General features: G+C 38.3%; 1 protein-coding gene across 1 annotated transcript in view; it reads right to left on the bottom strand.

Annotated features, from left to right (window-relative positions):
* Sh2d1a (SH2 domain containing 1A) overlaps positions 1–4,470 on the bottom strand; it is a 25,129-nt gene extending 20,659 nt beyond the window's left edge. The window contains exon 1 of the mRNA XM_005401276.1: positions 4,235–4,470. Coding sequence (XP_005401333.1) covers positions 4,235–4,371 — 137 coding nt within the window. The 5' untranslated portion in view covers positions 4,372–4,470. The remainder of the gene's footprint in view (positions 1–4,234) is intronic.
* Between the last annotated feature and the right edge of the window lie 12,158 nt (positions 4,471–16,628).

The following is a 16,628-nucleotide window of genomic DNA, read 5'->3' on the forward strand; positions in this document are numbered from 1 at the left end:
TACATACATATATATAGTGTTAAGGAAAACAGTAAGATTCAAGTAATTAAATCAAAAAGTACATAAACAACCAATCCATAAATGAAGAAATACAACAGTTTAAAAACTACTTAAAGACACTTAATTGCCAATCAGAGAAATCTAAAAAATAAAAAACAGGTATAAAACAAATTTCAAGGTTTTTTTTTTTTAAAAAATACCCATTTCTAGGGAAGGTGGAGTGAAATAAACACTCTCATTCATTACTAATCAAATTATAAATTGGAACAACCATGTAAGATTCAATGCATGTATATGTAAAGAATCCTAAGTTGTTCATGTTTTCTGACCTAGAAATTCCACATTTGGAAATCACATAAGGAAACTATCACAATACAGAGAAAATTTTATATATGGAAATATTAATCATGGTAGAATTTATAATTTAAAAAATGGGGTCAGATATTATGACTCTTGCCTGTAATCCCAACACTTGGAAGTCTGAGGCAAGAACGTCACAAGTTTAAGGCCAGATTGGGCTACACAGCAAGTCTCAGGGCAGCCTGAACTGCAGAACAAGATCCTGTCTCCAAGGAAAAAAAAAATGGAATGATTTAAATGTCAAAAACTGGGTAACTGGCTAAGAAAAATACGGTATATTCACTAGCTGTATGGACCATCATGTATCCATTATATGTAATGTTTTAAAATCATTGTAAGAACATTATATATGAGTGGGTTTTTTCATGCTAAGTGTGATATGTGGTAGAATACACATATATGGTTATAAAGCAATGCATTTTACTAAAACACATATATGGTTATAAAGCAATGCACTTTACTAAAAGATTGAAGAAAATTTTAAAAACACATATATGGTTATAAAGCAATAACACATAAAAACACATATATGGTTATAAAGGAATGCATTTTACTAAAAGATTGAAGAAAATTTACATAATTTTCAATAATAGTTGTCTTTAGGTCATAAGACTGTTTATAATTTTCCCACTGTTCCCTAGTCTATGTTTTTCAAATTTTCTGTCATAAGTATGTATAATGAACCATGTGAATAGACTTCTTCAAAAATCTATATCTCTTTAGGGAAAATAATTAGAAGAAAAATATTACTTTAAATGAAGGTGAGCGATAGTATAAACAGAACATTTCTCTTGTGCTTTATGAGACTCTGTTCTTTAAAACTGAACAGAAAAAAAGGTGATATGAGACAGCCAAGATTGGGGATTCAGAAGCAGACAAAGAGGCAAGCATTGTTTAAAAGTGCAGCTTAAAATCTAGTTTGAAATGTATATGGAATGTGCTATCTCCACAATAAAACTAGAGAAACTAATTCTCAACCAAACCTTCTTGGTTAATGGGTATAAACAAAAAATAGAAAGAGAAACCATTCTGAATGCATGTTTGTTAGCTATACCTTATTATTCATGCCTATATAGCACCATTTATGTTGATATTTCTACTGTATGTCATAAGCATAAGTGTTTTGGTTTAAAATGAGTACACTGTCATTCTAAAATAAGATTTCACTTTGTAACTACAGTGTAGTACCAAAAAGAGGGAATGAAATGTTTATCAAAAGGGATACTCAAATCTAAAAGGCTGAGAGACTCTGATAAAAGAAAATGTATCCTTGGGTCTCCCTCTCCAACAGTCTGGCTATCACCCTAAATTCCCATAAGACATTGAAGCCTCGGTGTACCATTCAAAAGCCACAATAAGGGAACTCTCAGCTTACTTGCTTCTTCTCCGCTACTTTCTGAGGAGATTTTCAAAGAGAACTAAGAGTCACAAAAACTGCATTTATGCAAGATTCACTTTGGTTAGAAACAAATGTTTGAGAATTTCCAACCTGCCTAAATTAATTTCACATGCGGCTCTGGCTTACTTGGCTAAAAAGCTAAAGGTCTTCTCACTTTCATATTTCACTTACGGCTATCTTTTGCAGATGGCAAAATGTGAATTACTATTTCTGTTTTATAAATATGGATACGGAGGCCTAGAGAATTTGAGTGGCTTCCCCAGAATATACACACTGTTTCCTAATATCAGCCCAAGTCTCTTTACAGTTAAAAAAAAAAAAGATTTTGCCTTCACAGCTCATTCATTTAATTCAAAAATATTTCCTCAGGGCCTATAACGCACCTAGCTATGTTCCTGGTACCACAGACAATGTCTCTGCCCTCATGGAGACTAAACGTTTGCAGGAAAGCTCTGCAGTGTGCAAGTACGCAGACAAATATCAGAGCACTTCACTCTTTGAACAAAAGTAGTGTGGCTGCAACAAGGAGAGGGTGCTTATTCTACGTAGGGTGACCAAGGAAATCCTCTGTGAGGGAAGAGCCAGTGGAACAAACATGTGAATCACATGTATGTTTGGCAGAGGAGTGGTAAGTGCAAAAACCCTAAGTGAGGAGCATGCTTGGTGAGCTTGCAAAAGTTCCAGGTGATCAGTGAGGCGGAAGTATTCAGTGTATCTTACCATATATTGTCTTCTTCCAGCTCCAATGGTCATGCTTCCTTTGAACCCTAAATTTTGCATTTAGGTCAATGATTACATTCCTCCTCTGTCAGGTTCCCTATAAAGCAGCCTACTTTACCCACCAGTCATTCCTCCATCTTCTATTGATAAGAATACCTAAGAATCCAAGTTGGCTTTCATTGTCCTTCCCAGGGTTCAACTCAGGAAAAACAAACACATAAGCACAACATAAGACCAGGGCCCAAGAGATCAACAGCATCCACATACCTACCTTGAATCCTTTAAGATAAATATATTTAGCATGACCTAAGAATTGCCACAAACAAGGTTTGACCATTTTAGAAAATCAATATACAATGAAAATCCTCTAACATCATCCTCAGTACAGTACAATCTCTCTAGTTGGCCCAGTAAGTGCTTGAAAATCTCAGTGTGTCATCAGGTACTGAACTCACTACCAAGCATTTTCCTTTGTTTTGTTTCCATCTAGAAACTACTGTGCAGGACTGGTTATTTTCATTTGTGCTTTGTTCCTGCTGACAACAATGTTTGAGCGAGGTCTTTCCTTAGAAATGGCCCTTAGAGGGGCTGGGGATCTAGCTCAGCGGCACAGCACCTGCCTGGCAAGTGCAACGTCGTGAGTTCGATTCCCGGTACTGGATAAACAAAACAAAAAACAAAAAAAAACAAGAAATGGCCCTTGGAGCACTAAAAGAAGTCAACATAAAAGACTCTAATAATAATACCAACAGTTTACAATTACTTAACATTTACTATACCTCAAATCCAGTGCTCAATTTTACATATATTATGGCATTTACTCCTCAAAATTCTATAACACTGATCAAATATGATACTCATTTAATAAATGAGAAAAGTGAAGGACTAAGTTAATTTGCTGAGGCTACAAGCCCCACATCTCACTAACATCTGACTAGGTCTCAGATCTGCCTGCCTCTGAAGCCCGGCAGCAAACGTGCAGGTGCATCTGATTAAAAAAGGGCGATATGCTGAGATATGCCTAGACAAAAGAGCAAAGCTGAATCATAACAAGGGTGTTTTCCCTCTCTGCTCTTTACAACTGTTGAATAGTCCTAGCTTTTATAGAAAAGGGTCCTATTTCTGAAACCTCCAGTCCCCCACACAACCTCTTGAAACTAAATAAGCAGATCCAGAGAGATAGTTTTACTCACACACACATCCTCCCTCTCAGCATTCTGACCAGAATGGTATTGCATTCTTAAAGTAATGGACCCCGTTTCCTAGTCTGCCGGCCTGTTCTCACTGAATTTGATGCACTTCCTTTGGGATGATATTTCCAAACCCGTTTATAGAAAATAGAGAGAAACCTTTCCTTCCCTGGGGAACTAAGGGTCTCAAGTCTGAAGAGTCGGCCATTCCAGGGCTCCACCTTCCTTGTCTCTACCAAACAGAAGTCTGGAGCCCAGAGTTCACTCAGATCAGTTCCAGGCCATGTTTTCCCAACCCAAAAGACGTTCAGTGCAGCTGCCACAAAAGACCTTGATGAGGCCCTTCTAGCGAGCAGAAGGCTCTGGGGATAAAACCCCATTGAGGGACCTAAGCCAAAACATGTTCCACCACAGCCTTGGGCTGAACCTGACGAAGCTTTGGGGCCACAGGGCAGTCCGTGGAGTAGGCTCCAGGAAGCTCAGCCTTGACTGTGACTACCACACGCGCCCTTGACAGGCTCAGGCCTGCCATGCAGCCAGTCGGCTACCACCGCCATGTACTCACAGCACACACAGGCAGTACACGCCCGGAACACTCTCGCTGTCCCTCAGCAAATAGCTGCCGTCCAACCCTGTGGCGAGCAGGAGCTTCTCTCCAGTCTCTCTGCTGATTTTACCATGGTACACAGCTACTGTATCCATGGCCTGGTGGATTCCAGTGGCTGAGGTGAGGGATTATAGAAGGGAGATGCCACCACTGCGGCTGCCTCTGCCAGGAACCAGTCAACCACCTGACTCCAGTTCAGCCAGATGTGCAAAATGAGACAAGCACCCAAACAACAGGATGTTGTCTACCTGCTTTAAAACCTCCCTCTCAAACTTCAATTAAAAGCAGCTCAGCAATTTAACAGCTGGATTCTATCGAACTTGTCATGGAGTTTGATCCAGCTCTCTGACACGGGATTCTTACAGACAGGGGAGAAACACTGGATGAAAGACCCTGCAAGCTTTGGGTTGCACTGCCAATGTAAACCTTCCATACAGACCAGAGTGCTTGCTTGGTAACGCTTTAGTCCTTGCATTTTTTCCCCCAGAGCCACCAGAGATGACTTAGCTTAACGAGTTTCCAAAGGGGTTGACAATAGGGGTATGTCACCGTGTGTGCAAGAAATGAACTGACAAAATGAAAAGACCAAAAGTTCTAAGATCAAAACACTCAAAGTATCAGTACAAAATCACTAATGAACATGGCCATGAGGCTTCTGTACAATCAGAATAGGAAAACAATGAATTGGGGGCAAGTTCTTCCTTTCCTTCACTCTCCTCCTACCTCACATGGTCATGCCGAACAATGTGTGTGTGTGTGTGTGTGTGTGTGTGTGTGTGTGTGTGTGTTGCTAGGGATGGAATTTAGGGTATTTCATATGCTAGGCAAGTGCTCTACTACTGAGCTATAGATCAGTATTGCTTGAACAGTCTTGATCTTGAGCAAATACTAATTTTTTTCTAACACTTTCTTGAAGATCCCAAAGTACTGGTTGAGGTACGAAAATCACAATAAATGTCCAAAGATGTTCCAGATTTACCTCTTCGGTAGTCCTTAGCTGAAAGACCAAATGATTTAATTGGTGTTTTATCTTTATGTGAATTTGTACGTGTTCTTTGACATATAGAACTCAGCTTTTAGCATTTTGACTATAAAATCTGTTTCAAATCATTTTTCAAGTGTGGATAATTATGTTCTAATTTTTATTCTCTGTTGTTTCTAGAGAATATTTCTTGTACAGTTAATGCTAAGCTTTCATTAATTTCAAAAGAAATCTTTCAACCTGCATTTCATTTTCTGAAACAAAGTGTTATATCTATCTCAAAAAATGCTACATAATACTTCTCCCAGACTTCCTCCATTCTCACTAAAATAGAATTTTTAGTGCCTGAAGCTTAATGACCTCATGTGCCTTTAGCTTATGCAAAATACTTTATAAATTAAAGTTTAAATAGTTAAGTCTATGTTGCCTATTTTATTTTTTCCACAGCTTCAGTGCCTAGTTTCCTGAGACTATAACAAGGCTGGTATCTCAATAGGGAGAATAATATTAAATCCTCAGTGAGTCAGATGGACATAGCCACTTTGCACGAAAGGCAGACATTTACCCTCCATTTACTGTGATTAAGAACAATCATCTATGATTTTTGTGGTAGCCAGTAACAATTCTCCTACTTTGAAGAGTGCCCAACTTTAGTGGCCAAAGGGTAAACAAAAACCTCCTACAGCTATTTTCAACACTAAGAATAATTTTAAAAAAAAAAAAAAAAAGAGCATTCACAGTGACATTTGAAGATGGCTCTGAGGATTGGGCCAAGATTTTCTCATCATCGTTCCATTTCACCTGTGTTTGACCAACTCCCTCTCACCATTTTTCATGATTTGGGTCAAAGAAGAAATTGATCTGATACACAAGCTCCAATATTAAGGGCTTGAGATGCTAAGCCACTCTGGGTGCTATGTTTCAAGCAAGTAGTGCTTAGCCCAGTGAAGTTAATCATAATGCTGACGCTTTACATATCCACTGAGAAAGCAGGGAAGAGGATCTGCTTGTATCAGTCTATATAGACAACATCCCACTTGTCAGTTGAATTGTGAGAGCTTCCAATGTTGTATAGGTTAAATAAAAACTAACGTTTTTTGTCTCTGAACAACTCTGAACAAATGATCCACAAACTTAGGAACATAGAAACTTGGATCTGACAGCATGAGTGTACTGTGCATCCTTTTCTTTCTCTGTTTTGTTCGTTCCTAAAATAGTACACCTGTCAAAGCATCCAGGTACAGTGGGGTTCGGCACAACTAAAATGTATAAAAAAGGAACAGATAAATTATAAGGTAATAGTACAACTCTCACATCCAGTACCTCATTGTCATTTCACAAGTAAGCTGACAGCTGAACCAGCCCACTAGTGCAGTGTTGATGAAAAATACTGACATCTTCACTCGAGTGCTGCACCAGTACTAAATCTGACTTTAGCAAATTCAAAACTTCATGCTGAGCTTGAAGTATAGAAACAGGCATTGAAACGGCTCTATTTAGTAATGTTAATCCCTTCAGCAACAACACTTTCTTTGGCTTCAGCTTTACAGTTTTATCTGTCCAAACTGAACGTTTTTCAAATCTTTGTATTATGCTCTTTTCCCATCCTTCTCACTATAACTATGGCTTAAAACAACCAGTATACCATACCACTTCCTGAGTACTGTACTCCTTTACAATTTTCTTCACCAGACAAACTAGGACATTGCTTTTAAATTCGGGCTCTTGTAAAATCTCAGGGTGTGGACAAAATGTAGATAAATTCTTTGCCAGATTGTAACATGAATGACCTCTAATTAAATTCCTAATGGAGTCCTCATTTCTATCTGAAACCTGACGAACATGGTCTTTAATGTCTGCATTCCTATTAGCAATCTGGTCTTTAAAGCTCTCAAGAGAATTACCCGTCAAGTTTTGCTTACAACATTCTAGGATTCTTTAGTATGCATCATCAAACCTTTCGAAACTTCTCCCACAAACTAATTCAATGGCATTGTCTGAACTATCCTGTCAGGCATAGTCCCAGCAATAGCTCCACTTCTCAGTACCAATTTTTTATTGGCTTCCCATCACTGTGACAGAATTCCTGAGAAAATCACCTTAAATATGGAAAGATTTATTTGGGCTCACACTCTGAGATTCCAGTTTATGGTTACTTGATTGAAACTCCATTGTTTTGGACCTGAGACAAGGCCAAACATCATGGGAGAGAGCACCATAGGGAAAAGAGGATGAGAGAGACAGACAGACAGACACACAGACACATAGACAGACACACACATAGTCCAGGAACAAAATATCCTTTTCAAATGCATGTCCCCAGTGACACACTTTTTCTAACTAGGCTCAACTTTTGAAAGTTTCTGCCACCTCCAAATAGCAGCATTCACTGGGAAACAAGTCTTCAACATAGGAGCTTTTGGGAGACATTCCGGTTCCATATTATAACATCTTTCTTCTCAAATGTTCTTCAGTGTCTAGCACATAATAGATGTTAAATACGTTTTTGAGTGAATGAATGGAATTAACACTCTCAAGAAAATAAATGTAACAAGCACACACACAAATATTGTGTATTGGTTCTACGTGCCTGCCCCTGGCCCTCCTTTGAAACAGCAAGATGAATTGGAAGGAGCAGTAGTTATGAGATTACACTCTGTTTGCCACTACATCCTTTCCTGTCTCTGAGGCTTATATTCTCCATCTGTCAAGTGGGGATGAACAGATAACCCCTAAGGTCCGTCTAGCCTCAACTCAACTTTCTGTGCTGTAAGCCAAAGGTGTTTCTTTGCAGAGAAATAGAGGGGAAATGCACTGAACTCATCTGTGTGCAAGAAGCAAGATATATTTCCTGAAGTCTCAATCAACTGGGGAAAGATTTTTGCTCTTATTGTTTTAATAAAAATCAAGAGGGTGGAGGAGGAGAATTTCACAGTTTAAAGAACACTACAACATTTTAGAATATAGATGTCACTTAAACCGAATGTAAAAGCATTGAAAGTTAGAAAAACTGTCAGCCAAAGTTGAAAGTGTCTTCTAATCTAAACTTGTTACTTCCTGAGGTCTCTGAGAGATGGCAGAGTTTTGTGTATGAATGCCCTGTCTGAGGTGTTAATTGTCTTCATTTCAAATGCCCGAGGCCATTCTCAAACCCAGGTAGATCAAAAGAATGATGCCAAGGGTGGTCAGCTTTATAGAGTGGATCTGACATTTTAAAATCTTTTTCTCTGATGTTTCAAAACTAACTTTTTTCTTTCACTAGCTTATCTATAGGTGTGAATTCTCCTGGGACCGTGTTATGATACTGTCACCTATGATGAGTTTACATTCTCTCAGCACTTATTAAAATTCATTTCCTTTACAAAAATGAGGGGGAAAAGTTAAATGTCTTCTTTAAAAATAAGAGCACCTCCTTTTGTTAGTATCTGGGTTTGGCTATGAGGGTATTTTTTTTCTAAATGCCCTGTTGTAAGTTAGAAGCTAGAGACGGAGTTGTTGTGTATATTTATCTCACACTGTTTTAAAAATATTTATTCTTTCAACCATTTATTATAATTCACTACATGCTAGATTCTACAGTAGGTGCTTAGGTTAGAGAGAAGAAAAATACGGTGCCTGCCCTCAAGTGGTTCGCAGTCTAGTGAAGAAGACAAAAACAAGCATATACACAATTACAATTCACTTAGGAGCCATGATAGAAGAAAGGATGGGGCTCCTGGGGCACTGCAGTGGTACATCTAACTCAACTTATATTCTGTACCTGCATAATCTATTCAAGGTAGTAAGTTCTTTGTCTTTTTATCTGCTATGGATAATTTTTACTGGTCCCAATTTTAAATGCTGCATGACTCAAAGGATGTCCCTAATTGTAGGTGAAGCCCTGCCTGCTTCTGACATTTTATTCTTAGAATAATTAACAGCTTTATGTGTTAAGTACAAACTATATTCCAGGAATTCTGCTAAGCGCTTTGAATGTATTATTTATTTTAACAACCCTATGAAACAAATACTATTACGAACCCCATTTTTCCAACAAGGAAACCAAAACATGGAAAACCTAGTAGCTTGCTGATGGCAGCAAAACTGGTAACGGGACTGTGTTCAGGCCCAGGATTTGAACACATGCCCCTCATTGCAGGGCCTGTGAATTTCACCCCCAAACTCTTTTTCCTTTCAATATTAATCATGAGCTCATCACTGAACTACTTGGGTTTCCAACACCTATATAGAAACTATAATTTTGATCTCTAGAATATTTTTACCCCTCTCGAGTGTCAATTGCTCCTATTCCCTGACATGTAGCATGGCTATATCTGATATGAGTGATATGTCTATGCCTGATATATCTATGTCTCTTATGGTAATGAATCTAATGTGTTTTAGTAGATGAGAAACAGTTTTGTCCTGGGCCACACTGGTTAGTATATCACGGAAAGGACTTAAATGTCAAGGTCTGATTTACTAACCCTTAGAATATGCTTAAGTAAATGCAAATGAACTGAAATAATTCCACGCATATTATCTTAACACAGTGCAATGAAATTGGTAATTAATAGCAAACAAAACTGCAAAAACTCCATAAACACATGGAAATTAAATAACACCCACCTGAACAACCAGTGGGTCAGAGATGAAATTAAAGAAGAAACTGAACAATATCTATAATCAAACAAAAATGCACATACAACATACTGGAACCTGTGGGACACAATGAAAGCAGTCCTAAGAGGGAAATTTATAACAGTGAATTCCCATATCAGGAAAACAAAATGAACACAAATAAACAACCTAACACTGCACCTCAAGTTTCTAGAAAAAGAAAAGCAAGTCAAGCCCAAAGTGCATACAAGGGAGGAAATTATACATATTAGAGAAGAAATTAATCAAATTGAGACTAAGAAAACAACACAAAGAATTAATGAGTTGAAGAGTTGGTTCTTTCAAAGAATAAATAAAATGGATAAACCCCTAGCCAACCTTATCCGAAAAAGGAAAGAAAAAACTCAAATTCATACAATGAGGAATGAAAAGGGTGAAATCCCTACAGATCCAGTGAAAATTCAGAATATCTTCAATGCCTGCTTCAAAAAGCTTTACTTGGATATGATGGAAAACATAGAAGAAATGGACAGATTCCTAGAAATGTATGAATTACCAAAGCTGAATCAAGAAGATATAAAAATTCTGAATAACCCAATATCAGTTAATGAAATTGAAAACCTAATTAAAAATTTACCAACAAAGAAAAGCCCAGGTCCTGATGGATTCATGGATGCATTTTAGAGAAGATTTAATGGCAACACTCCTCAAACTTTTTAATGAAATTGAAAGGGAAGCAATTCTTCCTAACTCATTCTTGGAGGCAAGTATTACTCTGAAACCAAAACCAGAGAAAGGCCATACAAAAAAGAGAACTACAGGCCAGTCACCCTAATGAATACAAAAATAATGAATGCAAAAATACTCAATAAAATGCTAGCAAGCAGTATGCAATACATCATCAAGAAAATTATATACCATGACCAAGTGGGATTCATCCCACAAATGCAGGAATGGTTCAACACACACAAATCAATAAACGTAATACACCATATCAACACAGCCAAAGACAAAAATCATGTGATCATCTCAATAGATGCAGAAAAAGCTTTTAATAAAGTTCAACATTCATTCATGATAAAAAAAAAACCCTTCAGAAAATCAGAACTGATGGTCTTTACCTCAATCTGATAAAAGCCATCTACGACAAACCAACAGCCCACATAATACTAAATGGACAAAAACTGAAAGCTTTCACTGTAAAATCAGGAACAAGACAAGGATGTCCACTATTACCACTCCTATTCAATACATTTCTGGAAACATTTGCCAGAGCAACTAGACAAGAGAGAGAAATAAAAAGAATAAGGATAGGAAAGGAAGAAGTTAAATTATCGTTATTCACAGATGATATGATACTTGTTATGGTTGATACATTGTGTCAACTTGAGCAGTCTAGAGGTTTGGCTAAGCGACTCAGCAGGAAGCCAGGGTGCTTACTTTGTATACATCCTGAGCCTGTGGAAGAGGAGGGCATGGAGATTATGTGAGAGCTACACGCCCCTTAGGTGGGGGTAGCCTGTTCATCATGTAAGGGAGGGAAAGAGGCTGCTTGCCGTGATTCCTCCCTTTTGCTCTGGCTGCTTTGCTGTTTGGCTGCCATTCCCTCCTTTGCTCTTGTTGCTTTGCTGTCTTCTGCCTCAGAGCCAGCCAACTATGGACTGAAACCTCCACAAACTGTGAGCCAAATAAACCTTTCCTTCCTTCATTTTGGGCATTGGGTATTTTGTCTCAGTAATGAGAGAAAAGTAACCAAGACAATACTCTACATAGAAGACTCCAAAAACCCCATCCAAAGAGTTTTAGATTTAATAAGCAAATTTAGTAGCATAGCTGAATACAAAGTGAACATTCAAAAATCAATAGCTTTCCTGAGCACTAATAACAAAGTCACTGAGACAGAAATTAGGGAAATCACACCCTGCACAATAGCATCCAAAAAAATGAAATAAAAAGCAATCAATCTAACAAAGGGAGTAAAATATCTCTTGATGGAAAACTATAGTACCCCAAAAAAGTAGACTGAAGAGTATATCAGAAAATGGAAAGATAGGCTGGGCATGGTAGCACATGCCTGTAATCCAAGCACTCAGGAGGCTGAGGCAGGAGGATCATTGTGAGTTTGAGACCAGCCTGGGCTACAAAGTGAGCTCAAGATCAGCCTTAAGTGCATAGTGAGACCCTATCTCAAAAAGAAAGAAAGAAAGAAAGAAAGAAAGAAAGAAAGAAAGAAAGAAAGAAAGAAAGAAAGAAAGAAAGAAAGGAGAGAGAGAAAATGGAAAGATATCCCTTGCTCATGGATAGGAAGAACCAGCGTTGTGAAAATGGTCATACTTCCATAATTGCTCTACAGTTTAAATGCAATCCCAATCAAAATACTACTAGCATACCTCACAGATATAGAGAAAACATTCTTAAAATTCATTTGGAAACAGAAGAGACCTAGAATAGCAAAGGCAATCCTGCGCAACAAAGAACAGGCAGGAAGCATCACAACCACTGACTTGAAATTATACTACAAAGCTACTATCATAAAATTAACATGATACTGGCAAAAAAAACAGACCTAAGGATCAGTGGAGCAGATTAGAAGATGTAGATATAATCACAAACATACTCAGCAACCTAATCTTTGGTAAGGGTCCAAATATGTTCACTGGAAGAAAGATAGCCTCTTTAATAAATGGTGCTGTAAAACTTGGCTTTCCACATGCTGAAGACTAAAACTAGACCCATGTCTATCACCATGCACTAAACTAAAGTCAAAATGGATCAAAGATCTAAATATTAAAACAGAAACATTAAATCTACTGGAAGACAAAGTAGGTAGAAATTTTGAAGACATAGTTGTAGCAAGAGAGTTCATGGAGAAAACCCAAACTGCACAGGAAGAATCAATAACTGGAATCTCATCCTATTAAAAAGTTTTTGCACATCAAAAGAAATCACCAACAGAGTAAAAAGAAAACCCAAAGAGTGGGAAAAAATTTTAGCCAACAGTCCCTCAGAAAAAGGACTTCAATCTTGAACATATGAAGAACTGAAAAAAATCATACCCCCAAATTCAAAGACCCAGTCCACAAATGGGCATCAGAGGTGAATACACACTTCTCAGATGAAGAGATACAAATGGGAAATAAATATATGAAAAAATGTTCAACATTACTGGTCATTCGAGAAATGTAAATTAAAACATCACTGAGATTTCATCTCACCCCAGAAAGAATGGCTATCATCAAGAAATCAACCAATAACAAAATTCTGGTGAGTCTGTGGGGGAAAAAAGAACCCTTCTCCACTGTTGGTAGGAGTGTAGACAAGTACACCCACTGTGGAAACCAGCAAGGAGATTCCTAAAAAAAAAAATCAACAACAACAACAAAAAAATAGGATTAGAGATCCCATTTGACTCAGCTATTTCCCTTTTGGGTATTTTCCCAGAAGAACTGAAAACATCATACAGTGACATATGTGCACCCATGTTTATAGCAGCACAATTTATAACAGCTAAATCTTGGAAACAACCCATATGCTCATCAACTGAGGAATGGATAAGAAAGATGTGGTATTGTTATACAATGGAGTACTACTCAGCTATAAAGAAGGATAAACTCAAGGCTTTTATAGGTAAATGGATGCAACTTGAGGCCATACCCGTAAGCTCCAGGGTCAACACTCCCACTATGCCTCAAAATCCCTCCCCTGACAGTCATTTCATTGGGCTTAGGAATTAATGATCCATATTAACATACAAATACATTACTTAGTTGATGTAAAATATTAAGATAATGTGAGAAGAGCACAGATACCAGAACCAGCAAAATTTTATTTTATATGTAAAATAAAGGCACTAGTGCCCACTTTGAAGAATTATAAATATGGGTACCTATTATACTTAGTTACCAAAAGACATAATATGCTTAGAGAATCTGGCACACAGTAAACAATGGTACCTTCCTAATAAGCCCTTATACTCAGCAGCATAACCCCCAGAGCAATGAAACCTTATGGCAGGGAAAGGGAACTAACATTTTTTGGGGAATCAGAAAAATTCTGTACAATATTTGATGTCACAAGGTTAGTTAGTAACAGAACAAGCATCTGAACTCAGTTCTCCCTGATACAAAAGCCTAAGATTTTGTCATAGAAACCTACTATCTTTTCTTTTATGTACCCAGCCTCAAAGAAAATAGTGATGTAAACATTCTCAGTGTTTCAGGTTACTTTGAAAAAGGTCAGCCCTGAAGACTATATAATCATATGTAAAATATATAAAAGCTATGCACAAGGCAAGTTTGTTTTTATATAGGCCTAAATCCATGCCAGTAACCAGTACAGTATGTTTTGAAGCCATAAAAGAAGCAATTGTAATGAGACCTAGAATGTCCTGCTAGTACATCAAAAGAGGCATTAGAACACTTCCAAATTCCATCTGTGTCCTATTTTGCAAAAATTCCAAGGAACAGTTAGCACACATGAACATCACAAACCACTCCCAATCTAGACAACCTAGCTTTGGGTTTGATGTCTCTGAGGGACATTGCACTAAATAATCCTGATTGTCAGCCTGACTGGACTGTGACTCCTGCCAAGAAGTGACTGGATTATAAGAACATTGACCTTGTTCATGGGTTAATTCATTACTGAGTTCATAGCTAAATGGGCTATTAGGAGGTTGGGGCTTAGCTGGAGGAAATGGGTCGTGGGTATGTGACATTGGGGAACATGGCTGGACCCTAACCCTTCCTCTCGGATGATCTTTCCTGGTGCTCTCCCTGCTTCAACGAAATGAGCAGCTCTGCTCTACCATGCCCCCTCCACCATGATGTTTCTGCCTCTAAGTCTATGAGCCAAAATATATCCCTACTCCTTTAATTTGTGGACATCAGGTGTTTCCCCAGTTTGCCCCTGGGTTTCAACAACCCAGACCTCTTCTTCTCCAGCACTCTCTTCCCAAGAAAGGTCCTCCCAATAATCACAATTCTAAGGGAGTGACAATGCTGATGAAGTAGTCACTTTTGTTCTCCGCTCCATTCCCACCCCTCTACCAAGTAAATAACTAGCTTCCACTCTCCTTGGCCTCATGAAATATTTGTGTTATAAGCAATGTGACTGCTTTCCAGAATCCTAAGTGCTTTGATAGGCTTATTCACAAGAGAAAAGAAATACTGCCTTGGAGGTCAGAAAGACAAGAGGTAAATTTCTGCTCATGGGCTATCAAGGTATTTTAAGGAGATTTGGAAAATGGCATTCTGGTACACAGAGGGATGCTAGACCCAGGCCATTAGTGCTCCACCCTGGGCAGAAGAACTTCCCACCACCCCACCTCAATCCCTGTGTTCCATCAGTCCTAGATCATTAGACATGCCCATCTTCAAAGGACCGAGTGTACTTGGATAGTGAGTATAGCAGTGAAAATCACATTGGATTTAAGGCCCCACAAAAGTGTCCCCAGTTCTTGAATAACTTGTAGGAAGAGGAACTCTCCAATAGTGAATGAGATTCAACTGTCTTTCACCTCAGTGAGATGGAAGATGAAGATTTAAACTGCTATTTCTGAGCAAACCTGCTCTGAGACACACACTACACAGCTGACACATCATGCAAATGCAGTTTATTACTAGTTAAGATCAAAAAACCTATGACAAAGACTTACCGTGGTTAGCTGAAGGAACTCAGGGACACCTTTTGTTCAGATAGGAGGTGGATCTAACCTCCCACCTGCTCCTGCCAGGGCAGTTCTATTTTTAACCCAACCAGTCCTCCCAACAGAAGCACCATCCATATATAGCACAGTGGCTTTAGTGTGTCTTTGGAATCCATTTTGTTTTTCATGCACTCCTGAATGGAAAAAGGCTTGGGGTGGAAATTGTCTGGGGCTGAGGACTGGAGTGTATATTCAGTACTCTCCCAAGTACTATCTTTCTTTAAGAAGATCAGTGGTCTTTCTGGAAAGCTGGTGGGCAGCCAAAAAAACAACTGTGACTCTCAAAAGAGAACATCAGCAAAGCATTAGAGCCTGTGCTTTCATGAGGCTACTTTCCTGATCTCTGCCACTGCTCATTTGTCTCAGTTGAGATGAAGGCCATAAGCAGTTTAGTCACACAAGTCCATCCATAAAACCTGCTTTCACATTGCCCCCCAGAACTGCAAAAATAGATCTGGATGTTATTTCAATTGCATTCCCAATGCATGATATATGCAAGGCAAAGACATTCCTGATTTAATGTGTATCCCAAATTATACTTTCTTGTCATCTAACCAAACTCACCAAAAAGACTATGATGAGTACATAAGATAATATCATGTAGTTGTAATTCCTAAAAATTAAGCAATCAATAACTATTTGTTTAATGAAGTTAATCAGTTTCTGTCACACACAGAATTTAACCACTCAAACTCTTCCCAGTTAATCTTGTTCCAATAGAGAAATTAAATTCTAACAAAACTATTTCATTCTCTACTATCTCCCCATGAGTGCCAAAGCAGCTCTTCTTCCAGGAACTGACTTCTCACACTTCTTGGCTCCAAGAGGGGAAGGGGGAGGGCGATCACTGAAGTCTGCATCTATCAGAATCAAAGTGTTACCAGTATGTCTTTCAGCTCTGGAGAAAGTTTCCAATGGTACAGGTTCAGCTTCTTCAGCAACAAGCAAATTTGATGGGAATTAGACACAAAAACAAGAACCCACCTATAAAATGTAAAACCCCAAAGAAGTACACACAAACACTGCAGCAGTTTCCAAAGGAATAATAGTATTGTTAAGAAAAG

The sequence above is a fragment of the Chinchilla lanigera genome, unplaced genomic scaffold (genome assembly GCF_000276665.1).
Source record: "Chinchilla lanigera isolate Chin_1 unplaced genomic scaffold, ChiLan1.0 scaffold00072, whole genome shotgun sequence".
Lineage (NCBI taxonomy): Eukaryota > Metazoa > Chordata > Mammalia > Rodentia > Chinchillidae > Chinchilla > Chinchilla lanigera.